This window comes from Micromys minutus (genome assembly GCF_963924665.1).
Source record: "Micromys minutus genome assembly, chromosome: 2".
NCBI lineage: Eukaryota > Metazoa > Chordata > Mammalia > Rodentia > Muridae > Micromys > Micromys minutus.
Window position 1 is genome coordinate 83013340 of NC_137971.1, and position 25609 is coordinate 83038948.

The 25609-nt window shown below is 36.6% G+C and overlaps 1 protein-coding gene across 1 annotated transcript in view; it reads right to left on the reverse strand.

Annotated features, from left to right (window-relative positions):
* The window catches only part of FAR1 (fatty acyl-CoA reductase 1), a 59405-nt gene that overhangs the window by 21558 nt on the left and 12238 nt on the right, over positions 1-25609 (reverse strand). Inside the window, exons 2-6 of the mRNA XM_080911830.1 lie at positions 24969-25019; positions 11786-11979; positions 9570-9745; positions 2874-3053; positions 322-499 (exon numbers count right to left, since the gene is read on the reverse strand). Coding sequence (XP_080767956.1) covers positions 322-499; positions 2874-3053; positions 9570-9745; positions 11786-11974 — 723 coding nt within the window. The 5' untranslated portion in view covers positions 11975-11979; positions 24969-25019. The remainder of the gene's footprint in view (positions 1-321; positions 500-2873; positions 3054-9569; positions 9746-11785; positions 11980-24968; positions 25020-25609) is intronic.

Genomic DNA, 25609 nt, shown 5'->3' on the forward strand with positions numbered 1-25609 from the left:
TTTGTAATCTACACATGGAGAAATACACTTCTTGCAGGACTTGCTTTCAGCAATGGAAACAGATAAAATCATGGTCTTCTTTAGTGAATACAGTGTCAGACTTGTGATTTTTCATTAAAACTTAAAACTGTTCATCTGCTTTCCATACACTCAAGAAGTACCTTAGAAATATGAGTAATATTACCTCTTTCTATGCTCATTAGCTCTACCATGGTAAAACACACTCAGCACATTAACCTGCTCTTAAATTACAACCCAACTCTACACAGTTATAACTTAACACTCTAAATCCCAAGTGCTTAACAATTTTAAAGAGCTTACTGGAAAAGGTTCTTTCCAACTGGCACCAACAATCGACGGCCTTACAATTGCAACATTTAGCTTTGCTCCTTCTTGTTGCACAACATATTCTGCCAATGCCTTGGTGTATATGTACGTATTAGGTCTGTCGCCTATTAGTTTTGGTGTGATATCATTTACTAGGCCATCATCCATCCATCTGGCAAACAAACAAAAAAAATTTCATGTACAAAAATTCCAAATATTTCATAGATTAAAAACCTACTTAACTGAACTCTGTATGAACCTATGTGTTGCTCTGATTTAAACAGGTGCACAATAACTGTTTTCTTTTCTCTTTGTGTGTGTGTGTTGTTGTTACTGATGTTTTTAGACAGGATTCTCTGTGTACCCCTCCCTGGCTGTCCTGGACCTTGCTTGTACTCTAGGCTCATCTTGAACTCAGATCCACCTGCTCTGCCTCCTGACTGCTGAAATTAAAGGCCTGTGCCACCACACCCAGCTTTCAAAATAATTGAGGAAAAAAGGTAGTGTCTTTAAATATCAACCACAGATCCACAATTTGCAACTCTGGTATCAAAGAAGAACTAACAGTCCTTTTATAAATCATATGTTAGATAGCAAACTTAACAAACCTAAAACAACCAAAGTTCTTTAGAAAGTATCATTTGGTTTAAACATTTAGCATTTCATGTTTCATGTGTCTTTGGTCAGAATGATCTGATCAGGGGTGTTACTGTAAACCAAAATGAAGTAATTTACTATTAAACAGTACTTAGAGTTCCTTTCCAAAGTCCAAACAAATTCCAAAATATATCAGGCCTCAAATGTTTCATTAGAAATTAAAGATTTGTTTATTACTATCTAATAGAGTAACTGGCTAATAAACACATTTGTTATTCACATAGTTTACACATAATATAAAAGGCCTAATAATCTAAATATTTAAGATGAACCACTGGAATTATACACCCTCACAAGTGAGATTAACAAATACTAGGATTAGTAATAAAATATTGAAGCATGTTATGAAAATTCAATTAACAACCTACAATGTAGTGATCTCTTTAATGATCTCAACATCTCTGAAGATCACCTGTAAAAGAAACGTCATCAGGTGACGTCACAGCCTTTAATTATTTTACTCTATGGTGGTGTGGTGCTGTGTTCTTGTTTCCAGATACTTGTCTTTTTTGTTTACTAAGCATACAATTAGATTCTACATAATCACAAACTGGTGCTAAGTATTCTAACAACCAGGGAATTTAAAATGCTTCACATTTGTAAGTACTTTGTGTATATGGAAGAATAAGACCATTCAACTGCAGGCAAATACATATCCAATTTGAGAGAAACTACACAGGGTGAGTTTTAAAAAGTGAATAGGATAGATGGGAAAATACCACCTACCCACACGCCATCAAGAAAAAAAAAAAAACTTGCTGAAGAAAGACTCGGGACAGTAAACCTTATTTCTCCTGAGTTTACAGAGCAAACTCTTTAATTATTTACTAGATAGATTTATTTGTAAGCAAAGAAAAGAGAAAAAAATCAGATTACAATTAGATTACAAGCTCTTCTCATTTCTTTACATGCCTGCATACGCCAAGACTAAGAAGTCAAAAAGTAGTAAGTTTCATTAATTTCAGTTTTCTCCAGAACTGTAAATACATATTGATCTATAAGGAAAATGAGGTATATATTTAGGAACATCTATGAAACTGATTCATAAAATTCTCACAAAAAATGTCTCATTCATCTCTGGCATTGCTTTTCCGACAATTCATTTCCTCACCATGAAAAACCTTTCTTAAAAGGTCATGTGTGCTTAATTCTGAAGAAATCAAGGTATGGCAAGAATCAAAAGTAAGTGGAATTATCTGTGAGCAAAGATGGAACCAAGGAAAAGCAAAAACTAAGAAAAAAACACCACAGATATACTGTTTAAAAACAAACAAATTATGTATAAGATTTAATAGCTGTTGGAATGCCTCTATAGTTGAAGTCCAAAAAAAAAAAAAAAACCTATGCTTTACGTGGTAAAAAAGCACAGACTAAAAAGCAAGTGACAGTTGTGTTGTATACATTTCACATAATCCTCTGCATCTACCAAATACTAATGTGGTTCATATTAACAACTGCTGATGAGATCCCTGTCCTTAGGAAGATGGTAACTGAAGGATTATAACCCCTATTATTCTCAAAACCCGAAAGGCTTCTCTACAGGTATTGTCCACTGCAGGGGAGGGGGTTCTTTAGTAAAGTAGAACCTCAGATTAAGCAGCCATTGGTCTCTGATACACAGGAGCTCGAGTTGACTACCTAAAAAACAAAGCTTCTAATACATGGGTAAATTATTCAGAGGCCTTTCTCTAATCATTAGCTGACCCCAAGGGAAAACTCTATATTGACCTCACCAACAGACATAACCCTGTATAATATGGCAGAAGATATGCAGAGATAAATACATACATGCACATGTGTGTTTATAGCAGAGGTTGGGGGGAGTAAGGGGTATATATTTGGACCCAGAGTCTTAGAATTAAAAGCAATGTGTATAAATTCAAACATACTCTAAAGAATCAATCAGCTTCTTGGGATCTACAGGGGGTGGATAAACTACTTCATCAATATGCTTTCGATTGCAGTAGGCGTATGCTGTTGAGACATGCATGAACACTTCCAGATTCTTCATTTGCTGTGCAAGAAGAATAAGCTGTCGTGTAGCAATCACATTTAACTGAACAGCATCTCTGCAAGAGAAAGAGACAATGAAACTTAGAAACCTTATTTTTTTTCTTTAATTATTTACAAACCAAATCTAAACTGTATTAAAGAAGCACAGAGGGAAAAAAAAGCATGAATTTGGGTAATTTGCAATTTCTCCTTTGGCTCTGAGTTGGTGTGTTTTACCTTAGTATGAAGAATATCATATCAATTATGTGTAAATTTTCTGAATATAAAATAAACTCCAATAAGGGTTTGAAAAACAAAGCATATATTCTGTAATGTAAAACAAGATTATGGATAAAGCTATGGAATCAGACTGCTCAGATCCTGGTGTGGTCTCACTTAAAATGCTAAGTTGCACAAGTACTCAATCCTCAGTTTCCTCATCTGTAAATGGGAACAACTATCAGAATTAGCAAAGACTAAAAGAAAAGAATAACTTGTACCCTGCACTTAGTATTTGTCATTCTTCTCAGCATCCCACAGGCAGCCACTGAGCATTAAGATAAAGAAATAGCAAAAAATTCTTTTTCTTTCTTTCTTTCTTTCTTTTTTTAATTGGATTTTTTTTCTTTATTTACATTTCAAATGTTATCCCCTTTCCTGGTTCCCCCTCTGGAAACCTCCATTTCCTGTCCCCCTTCCCCCTGCTTCTATGAGGGTGCTCCCTCTCGCACCCACCAACTCCCTCCCACCTCTGAGCCCTGGCATTCCCCTACACTGGGACATCAAGCCTTCACAGGACCAAGGGCCTCTCCTCCCACTGATGCTTGACAAGGTCATCCTCTGCTACATATGCAACTGGAGCCATGGGTCTCTCCATGTTTACTCTTTGAATTGTGGTTTAGTCCCTGGGAGCTCTGGGGGATCTGTTTGGTTGATATTGTTCTTCCTATGGGGTTACAAACCCCTTCAGCTCCTTTAGTCCTTTCTCTAACTCTTCCAATGGGGACCCTACTCTCAGTCCAACGGTTGGCTGTGAGCATATGCCTCTGTATTTGTCAGGCTCTGGCAGAGAATCTCAGGAGACAGCTCCTGTCAGCATGCACTTCTTGGCATCTCTAATAGTGTCTGGGTTTGGTGTCTGCTTATGCCCAGGTAGGGCAGTCTCTGGATGGCCTTTTCTTCAGTCTCTGCTCCACACTTTGTCTCTGTATTTCCTCCTGTGAGTATTTTTTTCTATACAATCATTCCTAGCATTTTTTAATGGTCCATCAATACATCTATTGTACAACATAGTTATTATTAGACTTAATAACAAAATACAAGACTACTGAAAATCATTGATTTTTGAAGTGTTCTCAATACAAGAAAAGTTATGTGAGGTCACACACATATTAATTAGTTCAGTTTAGCCACTGCACATGTACTCTTCAGCTGTGAGCCTAGCATAGCCTTTAATGACTGAGTCTAAGATATTCTACGAGAGAGAGAGAGAGAGAGAGAGAGAGAGAGAGAGAGAGAGAGAGAGAGAGAGAGAGAGAGAGAGAGAGAGAGAGAGAGAACACTGAATGGTATCTAAGTAATCCTTAAGTTGTCCTATGGCTTTCACACACATACATACACATACCTACACATATATAAAGGTAGAGGTAGTGTGACAGGTTGGAATACTCAACATTACTGAGTGGTAAAACTGGCAGAGTAATTTTGTGATAACAACAAATTAATACAACTAATCTAAAAGAAACGAAAGTACCAGTAATTACAGAAACTAATGCCTTTATTAATCTAGTAACCTAATTTTCAGAGCAAAAACTCATCCTGCCTAATTTTTCAAACAAGAAACATTTTATACTAAGTGAAAATTACACATTATGTATCAACATAACAAAATATCAATCATATAGTCACTAAAAGTATAACTATGAAAAATATTAGAAACATATAAATTGTCAGGCAGTGGTAGTGACACCTTAAGTCCCAGCACTGGGGAAGCAGAGGCAGGCAGATCTCTTTAAGTTCAAGGCCAGTCTCATCTATAGAATGAGTTCCAGAACAGCCAAGGTTACACAGAGAAACCCTGTCTTGGAAAAAAGAGAGGGGTGGGGGAAAGAAATGTAAATGATTTCTATGCTAAATCTAAAAGGTGAAGTTATTAATATTCAAGATTATATTAAAATGTTACTGTGATTTGTATATGATTTACTCAGAGCACTATTAGGAGATATAGCCTTGTTGGAGTAGGTGTGGCCTTTGAGACCTTCCTCCTAGCTTCCTGGAAGTCAGTCAGTCTTCTGTTTGCCTTCAGAACAATATGTAAAACTGTCAGCTCCTCCTTCACCATACCTGCCTTGATACTGCCATGCACCCACCTTGATGATAATGGACTGAACCTGCAAGCCAGCCTCAATTAAGTTTTGTCCTAAGAGCTGTCCTGGTCATGATGTCATTTCACAGCAGTAACAGTTATGTTCAAATATAGATTTAAATATCTTTGAGGGATGTCATTTTAAGACAAGGGTTATGTGGCCCAGAGCTGGCCTGGAACTACCTATGTTGCTTAGGATGACCTCAATTTAATTAAATTCTTCTACCTCTACTTCTCGAATGCTGGGATTATAAATATGTAGCATCACACCAAGTGTGAAATAAATTTATAAAAGTGAAAATGCCTTTGAGCACTTTGCAAAAATGCTCATATTGTCAGTATTTAAGAAATATGTCACAAACAATTCGGTCTACCTGACTGTATAGCAATACTTTGATATCTATCTGTCTGAAAATAATGGGAACAAGAAGGTTATTGTTTAGGAAGAGGTATACTGAGAAACAGAATATTTTATTACAAGCTCCTGAGGACAGGACAAGAAGTTCTGGGTCACCAGAAACAAGGAGTACTTCATAAACAAAAAATAAATAAGCAAATGACTTTAGACTTTATTTGTTCTTTTAATTGCACCTGAGATCCTACTGAGAAAAATTAGAAAGCAAAACAAAACATTTCTAATGAAGCTAGGGTGGGGTCTTAAAAAGATTTCAAATCTCAACAAGGAAAAAAAATCTCTTCAATGCAAGCCAACAAGAGCCCTTTCACAGAGAGGAACCTATCCACCAGAGCCCTGGAAAATGCACTATTTTCTTTCTCATTTGCAAAACACCAAGGATAAGAAGAGTAATGTTTTGGAGAAAGGACACAAGGGATATTGTTGCATTGTCCTGAGAATGGTGACAGAGTTTCTAGGTCACAGAACATGAGGAATAACTCAAAAGACACACTCCTATGACTTTAGTCTTTTCGCTCTGTACCTGAGAGCCCAAGCCTGAAGCTATAATACAGTAATACAGTAACACATAATACAGTAATACAGTAATACATAATACAGTAACACAAGTTACTTTAGTGTCCGCCAGGCTAGTTAACCTTACTCAATGGAAACCCTAATTTCTATTTTACTTAACTTCAGGCTGAGTTCTTTACATACTAAACCAGAAAGTAAACAGAAATAAAATTATGTTTTGTTTTATGAAATTGTAAATGCATCTTAAGACAGGCTTACTAGAAAGCAAATAAGCTAGTTTAGTGTGGCATTTCCCTAATGTAGGACATAAAAATCACTTCAGAAAGAAAAAATTAATAAGCGAAAAATATTCCATTTCAATGGCCAGTAAGCTTTCTTATTTGTCTCCTAAAGATATCCCAAACTATTCAAAATGTATTTGATGTTTTTGTAAACTTTATAGCTTATACTAAGCTTAAGATACACTTGGGAGTTACTAAAAATGAAGGTAACATTTTAATGACTGAAATGAGGACCAGGCCATTCTGACACATCTCTTTCCCACTCTTCTCACTCCCCACAAACTACTGCTTCAATGAGCTCTTATCAGTAAGTCAGTTTTAGAAAATAAACTCCATAGAGACAGATGTTTAGGGGTCAATTAAATTTAAAGATGTTTAGGGGTAAAATTAAACTTGGAAGTGGCATCTGTGATTGTAATGTGTAAAGCAATGGCTCTAAAAGGACAATGCAAGTGCAGCTCTTCAGTACAGCCAAGGTTTCTGCTAAACAGGAGGGGGCTTCTCCAAAACTGTTGGGTCAAGTACAATCAAGAAACCTACATTTTAAAACATGTCTTCTGGTTATTATAGTTTTCTTTTTAGAGGTGGAAAAGGGCAGATTTCCCAGCAGAAGCACTTCTAAAAAGCTCACAGCCTGAGCCTCTTAGCCAGAGACAGAACTAGAAAAGGTCATCATTACAAAATGCCCAAACAAGCACCAGGATCCACCACAAGCCCTCCCAGTATTTTCTAGTCAAATGACATTCTTAAAGTCTGATAATAATACACTTAAGACTCTACTGCCCTATATCTTAATTGGTACTTTCATTCCTTTTGGAAGATCTACTTCCATACTCATCCCCTAGAGCCTCATCACCTAGAACTGTTCCATTCCTTCTTTCTCATATATTTTCCCAAAGCCACTTGTTTATTCTTCTCTCTCCTGACTGTTGTTGACCTCAGGATGGTCTCTCATCTCTTAATATTCCTCTCCATGCAACTGATAGTGTCCCGTCTACAGAATATAAGACCTCATGACTAACTACTTAAGCAACTATTTATTCCCCTCTTCCTCACCTTTTATTCCAGTCAGTTTCTAAAAATCAATGAGCTTTGCCTCCCCAACTCTCAACATATGCTGTCCAGTACTGCCTGCATTTAGTTTTATATCAACAAAGTTAGCACATACCCCAGGGCTTTGTGAAAGAGTCCATATACAAACCTATCTTGGTTCTTCTCCAAGGCACCAGATTATGCTGAGTCCCCTCCTCCTGTATCCCCTTGGTAGTAAAAGTTTTACACCATGTGATATCTGTGGCTTTGCAAATGGTGACTGTTAAAAGTGGTTTTTCTCTAAATGGCTGATATAGGCTATTTCTAGTATTTCTGAATACCTGGCCCAAATCTAATGTTCTATCAATATTTAAATATAAACATGCATTAAATCTGCTTCACAGAAATAATTATGATATGGTGACTAGGGCTAGGACACTAAACATTCATGTCTTGACATAGAAGAGAAAAATAATAATTTACCTAGGCTTTCTAATATGATCTCTCTAGTGTAAGAAATTACAATAATCTAAGGAGAACACAAAAGTAATATACTGTGATCCTTCCTGTAAGGGTTATTTTGGGGGCTGAAAAATGGCTTAGAGGTTAAGAACATTGGCTACTCTTCCAGAGGTCCTTGGTTCAACTCCCAGCACCAGCTTGGCAGCTCATGTCTCTAACTCCAGTTCCAGGATATCAAATACCCTCAAAAGACATACATACAAGCAAAACATCAATGTACATAAAAATATTTTTAAAAAGTCATCAAAAAACGTTAAGGTTATTTTGATGTGCTTTAATATTTTCTGTTAACAAAACTTCCCTTTAAAAGCACCTAATCTCCCTCTTTAGGTAGACCAGAACTATAGCATCTATTGTGTACCAGCCCTGAAAACACACTAAGTTTAAGGTGGCTATCTAACACTTCCTTTTGATTATAGAGAAAATATGAATGCATGAACTATGAGGGGAAAATATGCTAAACTTGCCATTTTATAGTAATGAATTCTAAAAAAAAATAAAGAACTCACTAAAAGCCAGTAATAGACAAGCACAGTTGTGTATGTAATCCCAACATTTGGAGGCACAGGTAGATTAAGGTTAGCCTGATTAAAATAAAAGTTAGAGACTATACCCATAGTCTTGAAAATACTATTTAAAATAAAATGCTAGTTCTATATGCAAATATGCATATGTGTATGTTGTACCTGCATATGTGTCTGTGAACCATATACGTGCTGGTGTCCACAGGGGCCAGAGGAGAGCAGTCAATCCCTTAGAATGAGTTACAGATGGCTGTGAGCCGTCACATCATGTGGGTGCTAGAAATCAGCCCAGGTCCTCTGGAAGAGCAGCCAGTACTCTTCTTCACCGCCAAACCATCTCCCCAGCCCTTCATCTTATTTTTAAAATACTTTTCACTTGAATTGCTTTTCCCCCCAAGAAGCAGGATGTATCCTAAGTTCAACTTAGGTTCTAAATTAAACTTAATTTTTGACATTACCTTGTCCCTTAACAATGCTATCAAAGCAGAGTTTTTCAAATATAAACAAAGTGACTATAATATACAAGCCATTTCTTAATGTGCAAAACTTGAACCTGATTTTGATTAGTTCTGGAATACATGGAATATGCAGAGCAGAAGAATAAAGTATTCTGATACCTCATGAAACGGTGACCAAAACAGCCACTGAGTAAACTATTCCTACCTCTTACTCAAGTACGTTCTATTTCTTCTAGTTCACTGCTTGCCTATATCCTACTTCATAAAGTCATGACATTCTAACTGGCATATACCAGCTATCTTCCATATACTAGCTGTTCTACATTTCATTTCAAAATGGTAACAACAAAAAAGAATTCTGTTCATCAAAAGCCACTATTAACATATGACAGTTTCATATCACTCTCAAAACAACTTCAATGAAAAAATTAACATTACATCTATAAAGCATAAAATTCAAATGTTAGTATCTGTACTTACCTTAAATTTTCATTAAATCTTACAGTAGCTGCACAGTGGAATATGACATTGGTAGAATCTATAATGATCTCCTTATCTTCTTCACTAAGAGCCAGTTTAGGTTGGGTGAGTTCACTGTTGATCGCTATAATTTTCTCTCTAAAATCTGGATTTTCATCTCTCAACCTGTCAAAAAGCTATCAAATAGGAAGGTGCTTATTCTCTCGTAGTGTTTTCCACTTTCCTATATCCTATTTCATAAAGCCTACTTTAAACCCTTTCCCCACCAAAGACAGCTATTTTAATATTTTACATTTCATGGGACACAGAAGACTGCTCACCTAACATACACAGAGTCAAGACTCGGCTAGTTCAAATGCTCCATGGAAACAGATGGTAGTCAGCAATACAAACACCAACTGTCCATGCTCTGGCTAAATCAGACCTCCTTATGCTTCAGAACAGGTGTAAGGAATAACAGGCATCTGGACAATAATAGGCTCCTACTCCAAAATTCCCAACTAATTGCCGGACTCTTCTAAAACAGTTTTAATGTTTAGTTACATGTGTGTATATTTATACACCTGAGTGCAATGCTCAGTCTTGAAAGGATGTGGTATCTCCATGAGTTAAGGGTTTCAGGTAGTTCTTTGAGGTAATAACATTGAACTAGAATCCTGAAGAATCAACAGGACTTATAGGCATATGGGTGAGTGACAGGGACAAAAGTAAGAAAGAGAGGACCCTAAAATTTCAAAGCAGAACAGTACTACTGCATAGGTTGAAAAACAAAACAAAACAAAACAAAACAAACCTAACCATACATTTAAGAAAGTAACATACACTTTAGAAAGTAATAGCAACAAGACTTAGTTACTAACTCTTTTGTGTGGGGGATAGATAAATGCTGACTCTGGGAGAGAAAGGACGATAGCTACTCTGCACAGTAGACAAACCCTTGACAGAGTACCTTACAAGATACAATCTTAGTATTAAGTTAGTAAATACATTAGATTATAAACACTAAAAGTATTCTGAAGATTCAAAGTCAATCACTGGAATGGTGCAACACATCACCTACATTACATACCAGAAAACAGGTCTAATAAAAGTTTGGGGTTTTGGGGTCCGGAGGTAAGGGAGGGAGAACCAATATAGATTATAATGACCACATACAGTTCACTGAAGGATGAAAGTCCCAAGAATGAAAGAGATCATCCAGATACCAACGGCAATGAAGAACCCAAATCCAAACTCTACAAAACTACTTCCAAATCTAACTTAAACAACAACCATTCGATTTGCAAAAACAGAGTGTTGTACAACTACTTCACTGGATCTAATAGAACTGGATCAAGGCTTATGGCAGGTATCTCAAGAATACCAATATTTAAGTAGCAAGCAGGAAAAGAAGAACCTAGGAAAGGGCCACAAGTTCTTTTTATTACTTCAGTCTGGGTAGATCATGTTCATGCTGCTTCAATGGTTAATCTTCCCTTTACCAGCCATTATCTCTTTTTCAGCATTATCTCCAGGCTTTAAACCCACTAGTACTCCCATTACTTCCTACTTTAAGTTTATTGATAACTTTTCAATGTTCCAAAACATACTTCACCATCAGCTATTTTACTTGCTCAGAGAATACTGAGGCCTCTTCACATGTTTTTGTTAAACACTCTCTACCTCTGAGTTATTTATTTACATCCACAGCCCATCATCAACTACTTCATCCAGTGAAGTTTCTTTTCCTTAAGGCATTCCTATAACTCAGTGGTCCTCAACCTGAGATAATTTTGATCCTCAGGAAACATTTGGTGATGTGTGAAATACTTGTCAGAAAGAACTGGGTCCTAATGTAAAGGATCCTGTTGATCACCCAATAATACATCAGTAGAATGAATATACATATATATTCTATCTATGTTCTCTATTTCTTTTTCAAAATCATGGTGGACTACAGAGTGAGTTCCAGGACAGTCAAGGCTACACAGTGAAATCCTATCTCAAAAATAACAAAACAAAGAGTAGTTTAAACCTTATTAGAAAATTTAAGTCTATCATAAAAGAAAGCTTTTTTCTTTTCCTGACCCTAGTTCACTGTCATACTGCAGGAACTTAACAATTTCCCCAGATTTATTTTTGAATACTGAAGCAATATTCTAAGCTAATAAAGCTTCACAAAATTCACACACAAGCATGTATTTTTCCCCTTTCAAATGATCAACTCCCATACTTACCTTGCCACTGAGGATTTCTTCCACGCGTTCTTGGGGTGTCTGTCCAGCCTTTTGCCTCACCAAAACATAGACCGAATTCACCTTGGGACAAGATCTCAGCAACTTTTCCAGAAGTACCTTCCCTAAGAAACCAGTGGCTCCTGTGAGGAGGATATTCTTGCCTTCATAGTATTCTGGGATTGAAACCATTTTGACTATGAGAGAAACATGACAATATTAGTTTATAAATGTATGTTCAATCTTACTAAAAACCTCCCAGTTTTCACATAAATATCTTAAAAGACTGACAAAAATCAAAATTAAATTTGACAACAGAAGAATCTAACCTTTAGTTCATTATACTAAAGTGGAAGCAAGAAAGGACTGCAGCTCCTTCAAGAGCTTGTTCTTTCCTGGATTATCTCAGACAAGTCACTCACCTTTTCTGGCCCCAAGTTTCTTTAGTACAGTTATATTAAAAAGATCTCTAAAACTTCCTTACAGTAAGAACTCAAATATTGATTAAACCTCTGTTAAACCTTAAATACAAGTGAATGAGGGTTCTCTGTTCCCAAAGAAATTTATAGTACTGGATGAATGTCAGCTGACTCACACTGCTGGGTATCACGTCACCAGTCATCAACCACTGAAACAGGAGGAGGGGACATCAAATCCTTTCTTCTACACATTCATGACAGTAAGGAAAAAGAAGTTATAAGAACTACACGGGAAAATGGGGTATGTGTGAATGGGGTGATTATAAGAAGATCTATGAAGTGTGTTACTATACGAGATGATACTGTATTGAAATCCAAGCTCTATGCTATTTAGAAATCCATATGCATAGAATGCAATATTAACACATGCCTGAGTGCACGGCGGACAATCAGAAAAGAAAAAAAGCTTCAATAGTACTCTAGTCTCATTTAAGCTGAAAAGTCTAACAGATGTATGTACTTTATGTCTCAGGTTCTCCTAACTTGTGTTCTGGAAGTATGAGTCATCTTCCCTACACAAATATGGCAACCACTCCTCAAAAAGGCTTCTCTTACAGCAAATGGAGAGCATCACAGTAAACAACTGTACACAAGGCAGAGACCAACAAATCATGGGGAGCCCAGCCCCAACATTTACATCTACATCACAGCTCCAGCATCAGGTAATATCACTTAAAAGGAATGAAAGATTTAAAAGCCAGGATATCAGGAAGTCAGCCATAAAACAGTCTAAACTGGAAATGGCTGATTGAAACAATAGGACTTATCAATGGGCAAGTTAAAGTGGGAGAGGGAAATTTAGCAACATCTCACCCTCACACAAAGAACTACAGGCAACTCCAAAATGCTGGAAGAATTATCCTCTCCCTTATGGGTCCCTTATTGCAGACTGGTCAGCCTTGAAGCCATACATATAAAAGCAGTAAAAATGGATTCAACGGGTTCCATCTATTTTTGCATACACATATATACATATATGGATGTAACAAATACAACCAAAGGAAAAAGGCTATCAACTTTAGAGTTGTGGGGAGTGTGGGAGGAGTTGGAGAGAGGATAGTCAGGAATGCTTAGAGGGAGGAAATAGAGGAGGAAGGGGATGCCATTGTATTTCAATTAAACGCATTTTTTAAAATATATAAACAAAGAACTATAGATAAGCAAAAGGGGGTTGGGATAAAACAGAATAACTTCTAGAAGGACAGATGAGAATGAATAAACAGAGACTATGGCAGAGACAGAGACCATTTATCATCTCCTTAACTGAAACCCAAGAGAAAACACCAAACTCAGGATTAAGAAGCTGGATTAGAAAATGAAGTCATCAAGGTTCTCAGAAAGCATGCATACAGAACAGCCAAATCTTACTCCTGCCAGTCTGATTTCCTGTATAAACACTGCTCCAATATTTGTATGTGTTTGAGAAGGGTATCTATATCCAGATAGGTGCTGAAATAAACTAAGCTTTAGGGTCAAGGATACAAGGCTCTTACCACTCTTGTAGATTGCCCACCAGAACTACTTTAATAAGGCCTTGTTGCTGAAGATACCACATACACTGGTTACAAGGCATACTAGAACCAAGTTGGAAGCTTCTTCCCTACTAGTAAGCTTTCATTGTGCCTGAAGGTACTATGCAGTCTGCTGGAGGATATTCAGCCATGAATCCTAAAATGTGCAATACCAACCCACCAGGCAAGACACGTTCACCCATGCAATGGTGCATAACTGTTATGGGAGTAACCAACTGCTTTTTATTTTACTGTATTTAGACCTACTCCAAAACAGAGAATTCATATTTGAAACTGTAATTTGATCTAAAACCCCATGGCTACAGACATCTTAGCTACTAAAGAGGAAACTTACTATTGTTGTTCAGGTAAATTACCATAGCACCAAGCTGTTTTCCAAATATCTACATTTATGCTCAGATAAATGGTATTCTAAGAATGAGAGAAACTTCTCTTTGCAATATACAGTAGTGAATACAGTGATCAATAACTGCTCAATATGCTAAGAGTTAAGTGTGGGTTAAGTGTGTAACCCTCAACAGGACATTTATACCCCTTCTAAGTCTCAGAAAACTTCAAGGAAAAGGGACAAAAATAAAGTAAAAACTGCAAGACAGGAAAAGAGGCTTGCTGAAATGTTGTCTTCTGGGCATAGAATAGCCAATGTAATCATCATGTCACAACTGCTATAGCTATCTGTCATAGGTCAAAACAAGACAGCCTATTCACAGTTTATCTCTCTCTCCTCCCTGCCGAATTACTGGGTACTAGTGGAGCCAGGGGAAGGAGCAGTACTGTCTTCAAGTTGTGTACCCACCAAGTGCTGATGAATAGTCCCAAATTCAAGGTCACAGATAATCCCAGTTAAACTCTATGGATCTGAGAGAGAGACAGACACAGAGATAGACAGAGAGATACAGAGAGAAAGACACACAGAGAGAGACACACAGAGAGAAACACAGAGAGAGAGACACAGAGAGAGAGAGAAGGGGGAGAAATTATAGTAGAGAAATAACGGGATTAGAAAGGAGGTAAGGATTACAGAGAGGACACAAGGGATACACATGTATAAAGTTATCAAAACAAATTCATTAAAAGTTTTAAAATATTACATCTACAAAATAAGTACTACAAAAAAAAAAAAAACCCAATATACCATGTTTGGAAATCAGCAAGCCAGATAAAGGTAGAAAATCAAGAAATAACTTACAAAGAATTACGTGAATGACTTTAGCAAGTTCCTATTGTCGATGGGATGGTATTGCACCCCTAAGAACAGCAAAAAATTATCATTCCCTCCAGGAAAGGGGAAAGCTCTTAGCAACTAGAAGTTTCTCCAAGTGACATTATTCTCTGACTCAAAAGTTTGGCAAAAAGAAGTTAAAAGTCAAACAAAGTGCTGAATACCAAATATTACCACTGCTTTCAAGGAATTCACGCAGGCTACTTGCCAAAAGTATTTTCCCACAGTTGTTTTTAAAAAAGAATATTCATTTAAATTCTCATTAAAAGACACATACCACAGAGCTACTAAAGATATATCTTTAACTAAAAATTCAAATCCAGATTCTGCCACTTAAGTTAAAGCTATTCAGAATCTATTTTGTGTGTAAAGCCTGCAGGTTTTACAGGCAAACAAAACCTAAAGTGACCACATGATGAATTAGAGAATGGCTAGAATAGCAACTGACATACAAAATAAACTACCATTAACTGCATTCACTTAACAAATATCCTATTATTAATGGAAGGGTAATCAGGCTAAAAGTTTTGGAAACATAAGTAATTAAAATTAAGGTCCTCTTCATTTTTAAGTCTAAGAATAAAAGCACAAAAATTTATCACTTTAATAAAAAACCACATTTTTAATGCCAAGAAATAGACATCCCCATACCCTATAATGAAACAAAACATGATGAAACAAAAATTTTAAATTAAAGCTTCCAATACAATGTTCTAATGGTTAATTTCAATTTTCAACTTGATTAGATTAAAAACAAAACAAAACAAAACAAAAAAAAAAAAAAAAAAAAACAGGCATTAATGAGACACTCCTCCAAGTGAGACTGCAGGATATTTCCAGAGAGCTTAAAACAGGAAAGGAAGAACCGCCTTCAATATGGGTGGCACTCTCATGGGCTGGGGTCCTGAACTGAGTAATACCTTCAGATACTATTTCCCAGCACACATGCATGGGCAAAAGCCAGTGTCTTTTAACTAAACTCCACAGTAACAAAAAATTTAACAAAATTTCTACATACTTTTCAGTGAGATAAAACACATCAATCACAGAAATCTGTGAGCGCACAGCACCAGAAGGTAAGTTCGAAGAAATCGTAAAGGCTGACTGGAGTGGATTACCATAAAGATCCCACCCCATCCCAAGTTGTACAATTCAACTACAGAGGCAAAATCATATCCTTTTTCAAAGGGGGTCCTGCCATTTACTGAGTGTATGTAATAGATGACAACCTGCTCTGTGAAGAGATGGAAGTGAAATAAAGTGAATACTATGTGAAAAATCCTTCAAGACTTCAGATCGTTCCACATACAAAGCTGACAGGCCCAACGCAGCAGTGTAAAAATCTGTTAACTGGTTCAGTCAATTTCACTTTCCAAAGATATCTCTGAGAGACATTTTCAAACAGAGCCAACCACAGGGAGGAAAATACAAAGAAACCTATTGTCAAACTTAGAACTAGACTTGGAAAATCACCAGCTAGATTTAATTAATCATAATTAATTGTCATAATCAAATTTAATAAAATATATCATACTTGGTCAAGAAGCAAGCAAATAACTAACATCAGTAGATTTATTTCCTATTCTACCAAACATGACCTACTTAAAGACCTTACCAGATAAATTCATGCACTGGAACACTAGTAAAAAAGAAAACAGGTCAGTAGAGGAAACAGATCAGGAAACAAGAAGCTATGAGGTCTTGTTCAATTCACATTTTTACATGTAATCAAGGAAGCCCCATGCAGGTCACTGAATTTTGAAAATGAACTGGACTTAAATGATTTTGAAAATCAGCAAACTATGGCTATGAACAAACTGTACAGCCACAGCTTCTTGACTGAACCTTGTCCCAAGCTTCTCCATTTAGATACCATTGTAAAAGTGAATAACCCAGTACCTTATTTATACAAATAAACAACCACCACTACATATCAGGAGTCACTTGGTACATTAAACATATCAACACACACTAGAACAAGGCAATAAAAAATATATGTAAATATATGGTCAGCAAACGTAGGACAGAAATAAATCAAAGCAAAACTAAGGCACATAGACTGCAACATGGAGCACTAAACATCACTTTCTCAAGAACTAACCCTGTTTCCCTCTAGCCTCTGCCAAGATCATCAGGCAACAAACTCCTGTTTTTGTACTCGGTTCAGTACAATTCTCCTATAATTAACACTGTCCACTTTGACACCACCCAGACCTTCCACCTTTCTATCAGTTGGTTTGTAAGCCTAATACTGGCCACCTGCATTTAATCTATGATTGCTTAGCTCCCTTATATTCAACTTTTTATAATCTATAATCTAAATATTACTTGAAGTATAATATGCGATTTTAGTGTTGCATTGTTAGGAAATATTTTTTTCCTTACAACTTTATTTTTAAAAAAAAACAGAGATACGTGTACAGATTATTAAAAGCATTTTAGCGTAAAAATATATGAATATATTTGTCAATACTTGATTTTTTAAAGGTTTGATAGTATGCATTGAAATCTTACTATTTACAATGATCGTAAAGTATATGTCAAACAAAACATAACATTGAAATAGTCAAACTTTTCTTGGTGTGTAAAGATTAAACATAATGACTTTTAACTACCAAAAATTGCCACAAGGCTATCTTCTTAGCTCGTTAGCAAATAATTTAATGACTGTAAGAGTCATAATTTCAAGTGAAACCAAAAATATTGGTTTAGATAAGCTGATAAAATTTAAATGACTTACAAACTTCACATTCAATATATTTCTGATGCTGTAGAAAAACACAAGCCACAGTTTGTATAACTGTCATAGCTCATTCATGGCAACCAGCATGGACAGCAGGATTCTGTTTGTCAAAGTCCACAAAATTCAATGAATAGAAATTACTGGCAAAATAACTGAAAATATATTTAAAAATTCAAGAAAAGTAAGCCATTTGGTGATACAGGCAAAATCCAGCACTCATAACAGATATATTTGAACTAATATACAAGAAATTTTTCAAAGAATCATTAATTTTATAGTGTAATTGTTAAGCCTCGGTAATGGGATTATTTAAAAGACAAAGTTATCTTCTTAATGATATACAAATAATTGTTTAGGAAATTAACAATTTTAGCAAAAACAGGCTTATATCAAGTATATGAAGGTTCAAAAAAATAAACCATAACTACTCACTGGCTGACAGTAATTAACGAGCCCCCAAACACTCTTAAGGGCTCTGGTGCTACTCTCAGACTAACTACTCTAGTAGATACAATATATTATATTTAACTACTCTAGTAGATACAATATACTTTATTTGAAAATAAAAAACCCTTTTATTTTCAAAACAGGGTTTCTGTGTGTATCGCTGGTTGTCCTGGAACTCTCTCTGTAGATCAGGCTGGTCAAACTCAGAAATCCAACTGCTTATGCCTCTAGAATTCTGGGTTTAAAGGCATGCGCCACCACCACCACCACCCTGGCCATACATGTAGCCCCTTTACCCAGTTTAGTCTGAAACTTTGAAACATAGAAATGGAAATGAACAATTATAGTACTAACAGAGTAAAAAATGAGTATAATACCTTTTGAAAGTTTCCCAGCAGTATTTAGGAACATTTTTAAAGCACACATGGGCACTAAACAATATTATCTTTTAAAAATCTCAAATACCCATTGGTAGTAAAATGTAATTAAAGCAACATATTTTATATAGCAATACAGTTGAAAAGAACTCTCAAATATTAGCCGAAGAATACAGATGAAGAAAAATAGTCTGTGGGATTCTCTTCATACAATCCCTGCGCGTGTGCACACACACACACACACACACACACACACACACACACACACACACACACACACCCCTACCCCTCACCTCAGGAAGAAGGAAGGGGTACAATATAGGATTTATGGGGATCTAATTCTTCCCATTTCCTTGGCACAAGGTGACTACATGAGCTCACTTGCCTTATGATTATTCACTGATAAAGCTGTACTTGTACTGCTTAGACTTGAACCAGGTTTTACACAGCATCTCCTTTATCATTCCTAAGCTGAATCATCACTTCTAGGTAGTACTTCATGAAGCCCTCCACGTTTAACTGGATTCTAATGTAAGCGAAGGTCAAACGGTCCTTTCAAAAGTGTTGCAGATCAAATATCCTGTATAGCACATATTTACATTATAATTCATAACAGTAGCAAAATTACAGTTACAAAGTAACAACAAAAATAATTTTATGGTTGGGGGTCACCACAACATGAGGAACTGTATTAAAGTCTGAGAACCACTGGTCTATACCTCCTTTAAAAAAAACAGTATTTAAAACATACTAGCTACAAGCATATAACCTGTGTAGCCAAAGAACTCAAGAACTTCAGTCTGAAGGCTTAGGCACTATGCTAACAAGAAAGACAAGCATGGCTTTACAAAGCCTCAACTCATAAGAAGCCCTATACCTGAAACCTAACTCTGTTACTTAGTATATCAACTGTTAAGGTGTTCACCTACCCACAACACTCTAGCTCATTCCCAATTCTCCAAAGGCACTAGACAAAGCAACAAAGCACCACCCTAAGGCCAAATCTCTCCTTTTCCCTGCTTTTCCATATAACATTTTATTGTAATAACCATAAATATCCTAGAATTTCAACCTACATTTCACTATAAGAGTTACACAATCCCAATGAGTTATATAGTCCCAAAGCCTAAAATATTTTATCTAGCCTTTTATAGAAAAGGCCTAGGGACCTTCGACAAGGATACTGACTGTGTTCCTGTTCTGAAAATGCATTCTGATTTATCACTGCCCCTTAAATTCTTGACTCAAATACTGACACCCTCACAATATGCCTAGCTCTCATGCTACTCTCTCCCCAGAACCTAACACTAAAGTAGTGGTCTCTACTGAAAATGCTAGTTAGTCCCTAATAGTCCAGACACAACAAAATAACAAAGCAAAACAAACCCTCTAAATGTGGTAAAGCCACATACCTCAAATGTCTTTACCAGTCCAATTAACAACCAAGTTGACGATACCCCTCCACGCCTACCCTTCTTTAGATATATCATTCATATGTGCTCCTTGGGAGCCACAGGTACTTCTCAAACAGAAATCACCCAATGCCTGTTAAAATGCTGATTCTAATTCAACTGGCCCATGCTCCTGAAAGCTGCTAAGTGATCATGGAGCCTCTCTCTGAACCGACCCATGTCTACCACAAGCTGATAGAGGGCCTGTGCCCCTGAGTAGCAAGGCTATTTAATAACTTATAATGATTCGGGTTTTGTTACTGTTGTTTTGTGTGTGTGTTTGTTTTGTGGTTGTCTGTTTTGTTTTTTAATCATTTTTCTTAGCTATATATCTTCTTTATGAATATTCTGTCTGCATGTATATCTGCATGCCAGAAGAGGACATCAGCCTCCTGTATAAATGGCTATAAGCCACCATGTGGATACTGGGAATTGAACTCAGGAACTCGGGAAGAACAGCCAGTAGTCTTCACCTCTGAGCCATCTCATCAGTCCCATAGTGATTAGTTTTGATGAAAAGAAACTGAAGTATCAGAATATTCCTTCTTTCATTTATACTCCTCTTATACAAAGATACTTACTGACTTTATATACCCACAGTGACATGAAGCAGTGTTTCAAACTGCTCTAACTGGTAGAGCAAGATGCACTTTTATCTAGCAGATTTCCAATAACTAACAAAGGTTTGTTCTTTTTTAAGAAAGTATACAAAAGGAGCAGAATCTTAATGAAGGAATATAATTTGGCAATGTCTATAAAATGTAAATGCTCATTACCTCTTGATCTTGAAACTATTTCTAAAAAGTATCCCCCAGTTCTTTCCACATGTGTGAAAATGCTGTATCCACTGCAGCAAGTGCAAAACCCTAATGTCCACTTTTACAGAGGAACAGGTAAAACTTAGAATGTTTCACTGGTGGTATATTGTGTATTTAAACAAAGAATAAAGTGGCTTGGCATTGAATATATTGGTATAAAGTAGCATTCATGATTAAGTAAACCAAGATGACATCAATATCATATCCCTTCCCCATAAGGTTCAGGGTTTGCTTTGTTATTTTGTTGTGTCTGGACTATTAGGGACTAACTAGCATTTTCAGTAGAGACCACTACTTTAGTGTTAGGTTCTGGGGAGAGAGTAGCATGAGAGCTAGGCATATTGTGAGGGTGTCAGAAAAGGGATAACAAGTCTTAAAAAGCCAGAGTTGTGGGAGGACCAGACCAATAAACAGTGTCATGACAGGACTGCTGCACTATGAACTCACAGCTGTGGTTACCTGCAAAGATCAAGCCGCTCAGCCTTAAAGCCTGGAAAAGCCTCTACCTCTGGCTGAGGAGTTACTGACAGCTGTTGGCTTCTGGGGGAGGAAAAGTGATATTCTTTAATGGTGTGGATCCTAGTATAAGGACCACACTCCAGAGGATGGTTTCACACCCACTGATTATTATATATAATGTATATATAAAATAACTGGGAACAGTTAGAAGGAGAAGCAGCTTATGTGAATATTATCAAAACAGACTGTATTCATGTATGAAATTCTAACAAAATGTATTAAAAATTAGTATTTTAAGAAATATTAAAATAAGAAATTAAAACATTTAATAATCTTTTAAGTTTTTTATGTGTGTGTATTTTGATTACATACATATTCAGTGGACTGCTTGCATGCAGTGCCTTATGGAGGTCAGAATAGAGTGCTGGATTGCCAGAATCTGGAGTTACAGATGGTCTTAAGATGCCTCGTGGGTACTGAGAATCAAACTCAAGTCCACTGAAAAGCAACCCAATACTCTTAACTGCTGAGCCATCTCTCCTGCCTCTTCCTAAGTATTACTTAAACCAGTAAAATGCAATACATTGATACCACTTTTCTGGAAAGGAATTTCTTAATGTATACATGTTCTTATAGATTATTTCTAGAGGAAGAACCAAAAAATTGGTAATACTGGCTGCTTCTGAAGAAAGGTACCTGTAACTGTAAAGTGGGAGTGCGGAGATTTAGCTTTTCCCTGTTTTTCCCTACTACAAATTTAGAGAAACTAAGGACTGAATGTGAAGGTCTCAAACAGATGCCTAACTATTCAGTCCTGCTTTCTACCAATTTTCTTCTCCTAAATCTATACCTCAAGGTTGGCTCTATTTACTTTTCTTGTAAATCTGGCTCCTCTACGCATTTAATATACAAACACATTAGTCAGGGCCCACTAGTGCAGACAGTTGGGTGAACAGATGGACAAAGAAGAAAGTATTTCTGTCTCATTCATTCACATTTTCTTACTCATTCTTCTCTCCGTCCTCCACACATACTCTGTGTCTGTGTACAACCAAGACCCCTGCATATATAAAAAAGGGTTCTATATCCTCACCCCTCTTTTTATTTATTCTTCTAAAAACAATATCTCATTAAATTGTCCAGACAGGCTTAAATTTGTTATTCTGGTGCCTCAACCACCCTAGCAGCTGGGATTATAGGTCAACACCACCAAATCTGTCTTTATTCATTTTTAAGCTCTCAATCTGGTATAATTCTTGTGTTTACCATATCATGTGCAATGCTGGTTTGTCATTTATTCTCTAATTTTGCTTATTTTGTTTTTCTATATCTCAGCTGGAAGATCTCTTGTCAGCAGCAGACAGGCAATATAGTTAAGCTAAATGATCTTTTACATTCCTTAAGTTGTATGACTTAAAAGTAAGATGTAAGCTGGAGAGGTGGCTTAGAAGAGAACATGCTGTTCTTGCAGAGAACCTTAGATGGGTTCCCAGCACTCACTGGACAGCTTACAAAGACCTGCAACTCAGCTCCAGGGGATCAAATGCTTTTGGCTTTTGCAGCCACTAGTACTCAGCTGCACGTGCATGTGCACGCATACACATACATACATACACACTCACACTTAAAAACAAAATAAATCTTATTTTAAAAAATGAAATAGAAAATAGTTTCAAATATCCCCTAAATGGAAGAAATTCAAAATATTCTAAACCATGGGTCAGCAAAGGTTTCCATAAAGGGCTAAAGAGTAAATTATTTTCAGTTGTGTGACCCATTGCTCATAAACAACTTTGTAACTTCTATTATAGCATAAAGCAGCTTGTGTTTGAAATTGTCATCCCACCAAAACTCATGCTGCAGTTTAATCTCTACTGTGAATTATTAAGGGAGCAGAAATCTAATCCAGCTATTATGTTCAGAGACAGTCTATGAAAGGTAATGAGGTCATCAAATGGAACCCCCTCCCCTGACTAAGTACTGATTGATAGCTTTGGGGCAGGGGGCACAGCAAACAGATATACATACATTCCCTGTCTCTTTTCATGTCATAATCTTGGGACTTTGTGAACAAGGAAGAAATCACCATATGCAGCCCCTTGAGCCTTTAATAAGATAAAGAAACTTTTCTTTATACATGATTCAGTCTCAGATATTTCATTACAGTTATGATAGCCAGAAAGCCAATATCTGCAGACCATGGTTTGCCAAGACCTGTTCTACACAATAATTTCTATTATTTCACAAGCATTCAGGAAAATGAAGGATGAATAAGAAAAGCACCACAGTTTAAAAATACAGTCTAGAACACACTACTACTAACACAGAAGAACACCATCTAACAAGGGCAATGACTGGAGTTATATAGCATCAAGTCAGGCATGGCTCTCCCCACACTTATTTCACACTTCCAGCCTCCAGAACCTCAAGACAATATATTTCCACTGAAATAAGGAACCAACTGTATGAAGACTTGTATCCACCACCCTAAGAAACTGATAGAAGGCCAAATGTCACCGTGACTATAATTAAGGCCCTAAGCAAATAGCCTTCTAAAGAAGATGCCTAAGCTTCATGTCAAGATAAATATTCATTCTTCCCAACACACAGGAAGACAGCTGCAGCTACAAAAGTACACACTAAATACTTATGGTTGGAACAGCTTTTCAGACAAGCACAGGAAAGAACAGGAGAAACAATGTTTTACATACCAAAGATGAAAGATCACACGAAGGTTGGGAACACAGAATACATCATTTGGGTACATGTGCTTATGGATTATATATCTGCATGTCACCAAATCTCAGTAAATAGCAGCAGATACAGAAAAAGTAGCATTCTGATTTTATATCACTATTTAACAAATTTATAACAACCACTTAATTCTCTCACAATTTCTTCAAGTCAGGAATTTAGAGAAAGTTCCACAAAACAACTGCAAGTGAACAACAGCCCTGGTTCTTGATCTTAAGTGTCATTGCCTCTTTCAACAAGGTAGCCTGGGCTCCTTTACAGCACAGTAACCTCAGGCTAGTTAGACTACTTACAGAGCTGCCAATGTACTTACAGTCAGAATTTCAATGTGCAAGCATAAGATCTCTCACGTTTTCTGACAGTCAGACATAACTACAGTATAAGTTTATTGACAAGTGACCTAAAGACAGCCCAAAGTCAAGATATAAACACAAACATTCTAATGGTTTTTGAATGAGGTTAGAATGGTGCCTCAAGTTGTGGCTGTGACTATAGAATTCCCTCACCCCACTTGGCTAATGCTTTTTGCAGTTCAATGTCCAAGGGGAAAAAAAAAGATGAAGATGAATTAAATTCTGAGGACAAGTGTCTTATCCCTTTTAGTACTGCCTTCACCAAACACTACCTTTAACTAGAGCTGGAGGATGCAGATGCAGCTAGATCAGCAGGTGAGTGAGCAAGCACTTGTACAGTATGCACAGTCTACATACAAGCATAGCATGGACACAAACTCGTCTTTGTGGGGACATGTCCAAGACGAGCACTCCCAAGGCAAACTAAGCATGGTACTCCCAAACCAAAAACAATCATAGGCTCAATGCAAAAAGAACAGAGTGTGGCCTGGAGGGATCTATTTGGAAACCATTGGAGGTTCCATAAGACAGCTAGGGACTCCCAACAGTACCTTGCCTTAGTTGTTCAAGGAGCCTCTGGGTCCCTTCCTCAGTCACCAAATCTGTCAGAGAAAAAAAAAAATTTTAGTTTAACAATCTGCTTTTGCTTTTCAGTGACAGAGATTGACCCCAGCACCTTGCAAAATGCAGCTTAATAAACCCTAACTAACTTCATTTTCTATTCTATAATCAAACTATACTTCACTCCATAAGACAAAAGAAATTCCTAGAACTTTTTGGATTATTTATTTATTGCACTGAAACAGGGTCTTGCTATGCAAGCCAGGCAGGCCTTGCCTTCAAGAACCTCCATCTCCTAAATGTGAGGATTATAAGCATATACCATATATTATAAAAAGGTTGATTTTCAATTCCAAAACAAATAGACAAAAAGGCTAAAGGAAGAAGAAACAAATTATACTTCCTTGTAAAGTTAGAGACAGGTTTAGAACAGAAAAATAACTGATTGTTTAATATTAGATATTTTAAAGGTTATCTTTTTAGATTAAGGAAGAGAAAAACGGATGTTTCACTTCATAGCTATAATCCTAAAATTCCAGGAAGTCAAAAAACAGCTGAGAGCTTCAGCTTGGTAACACAAAACTTTGACATGAACGACTCCATTTTTATTTACACAGGGTACGGTAGGGAC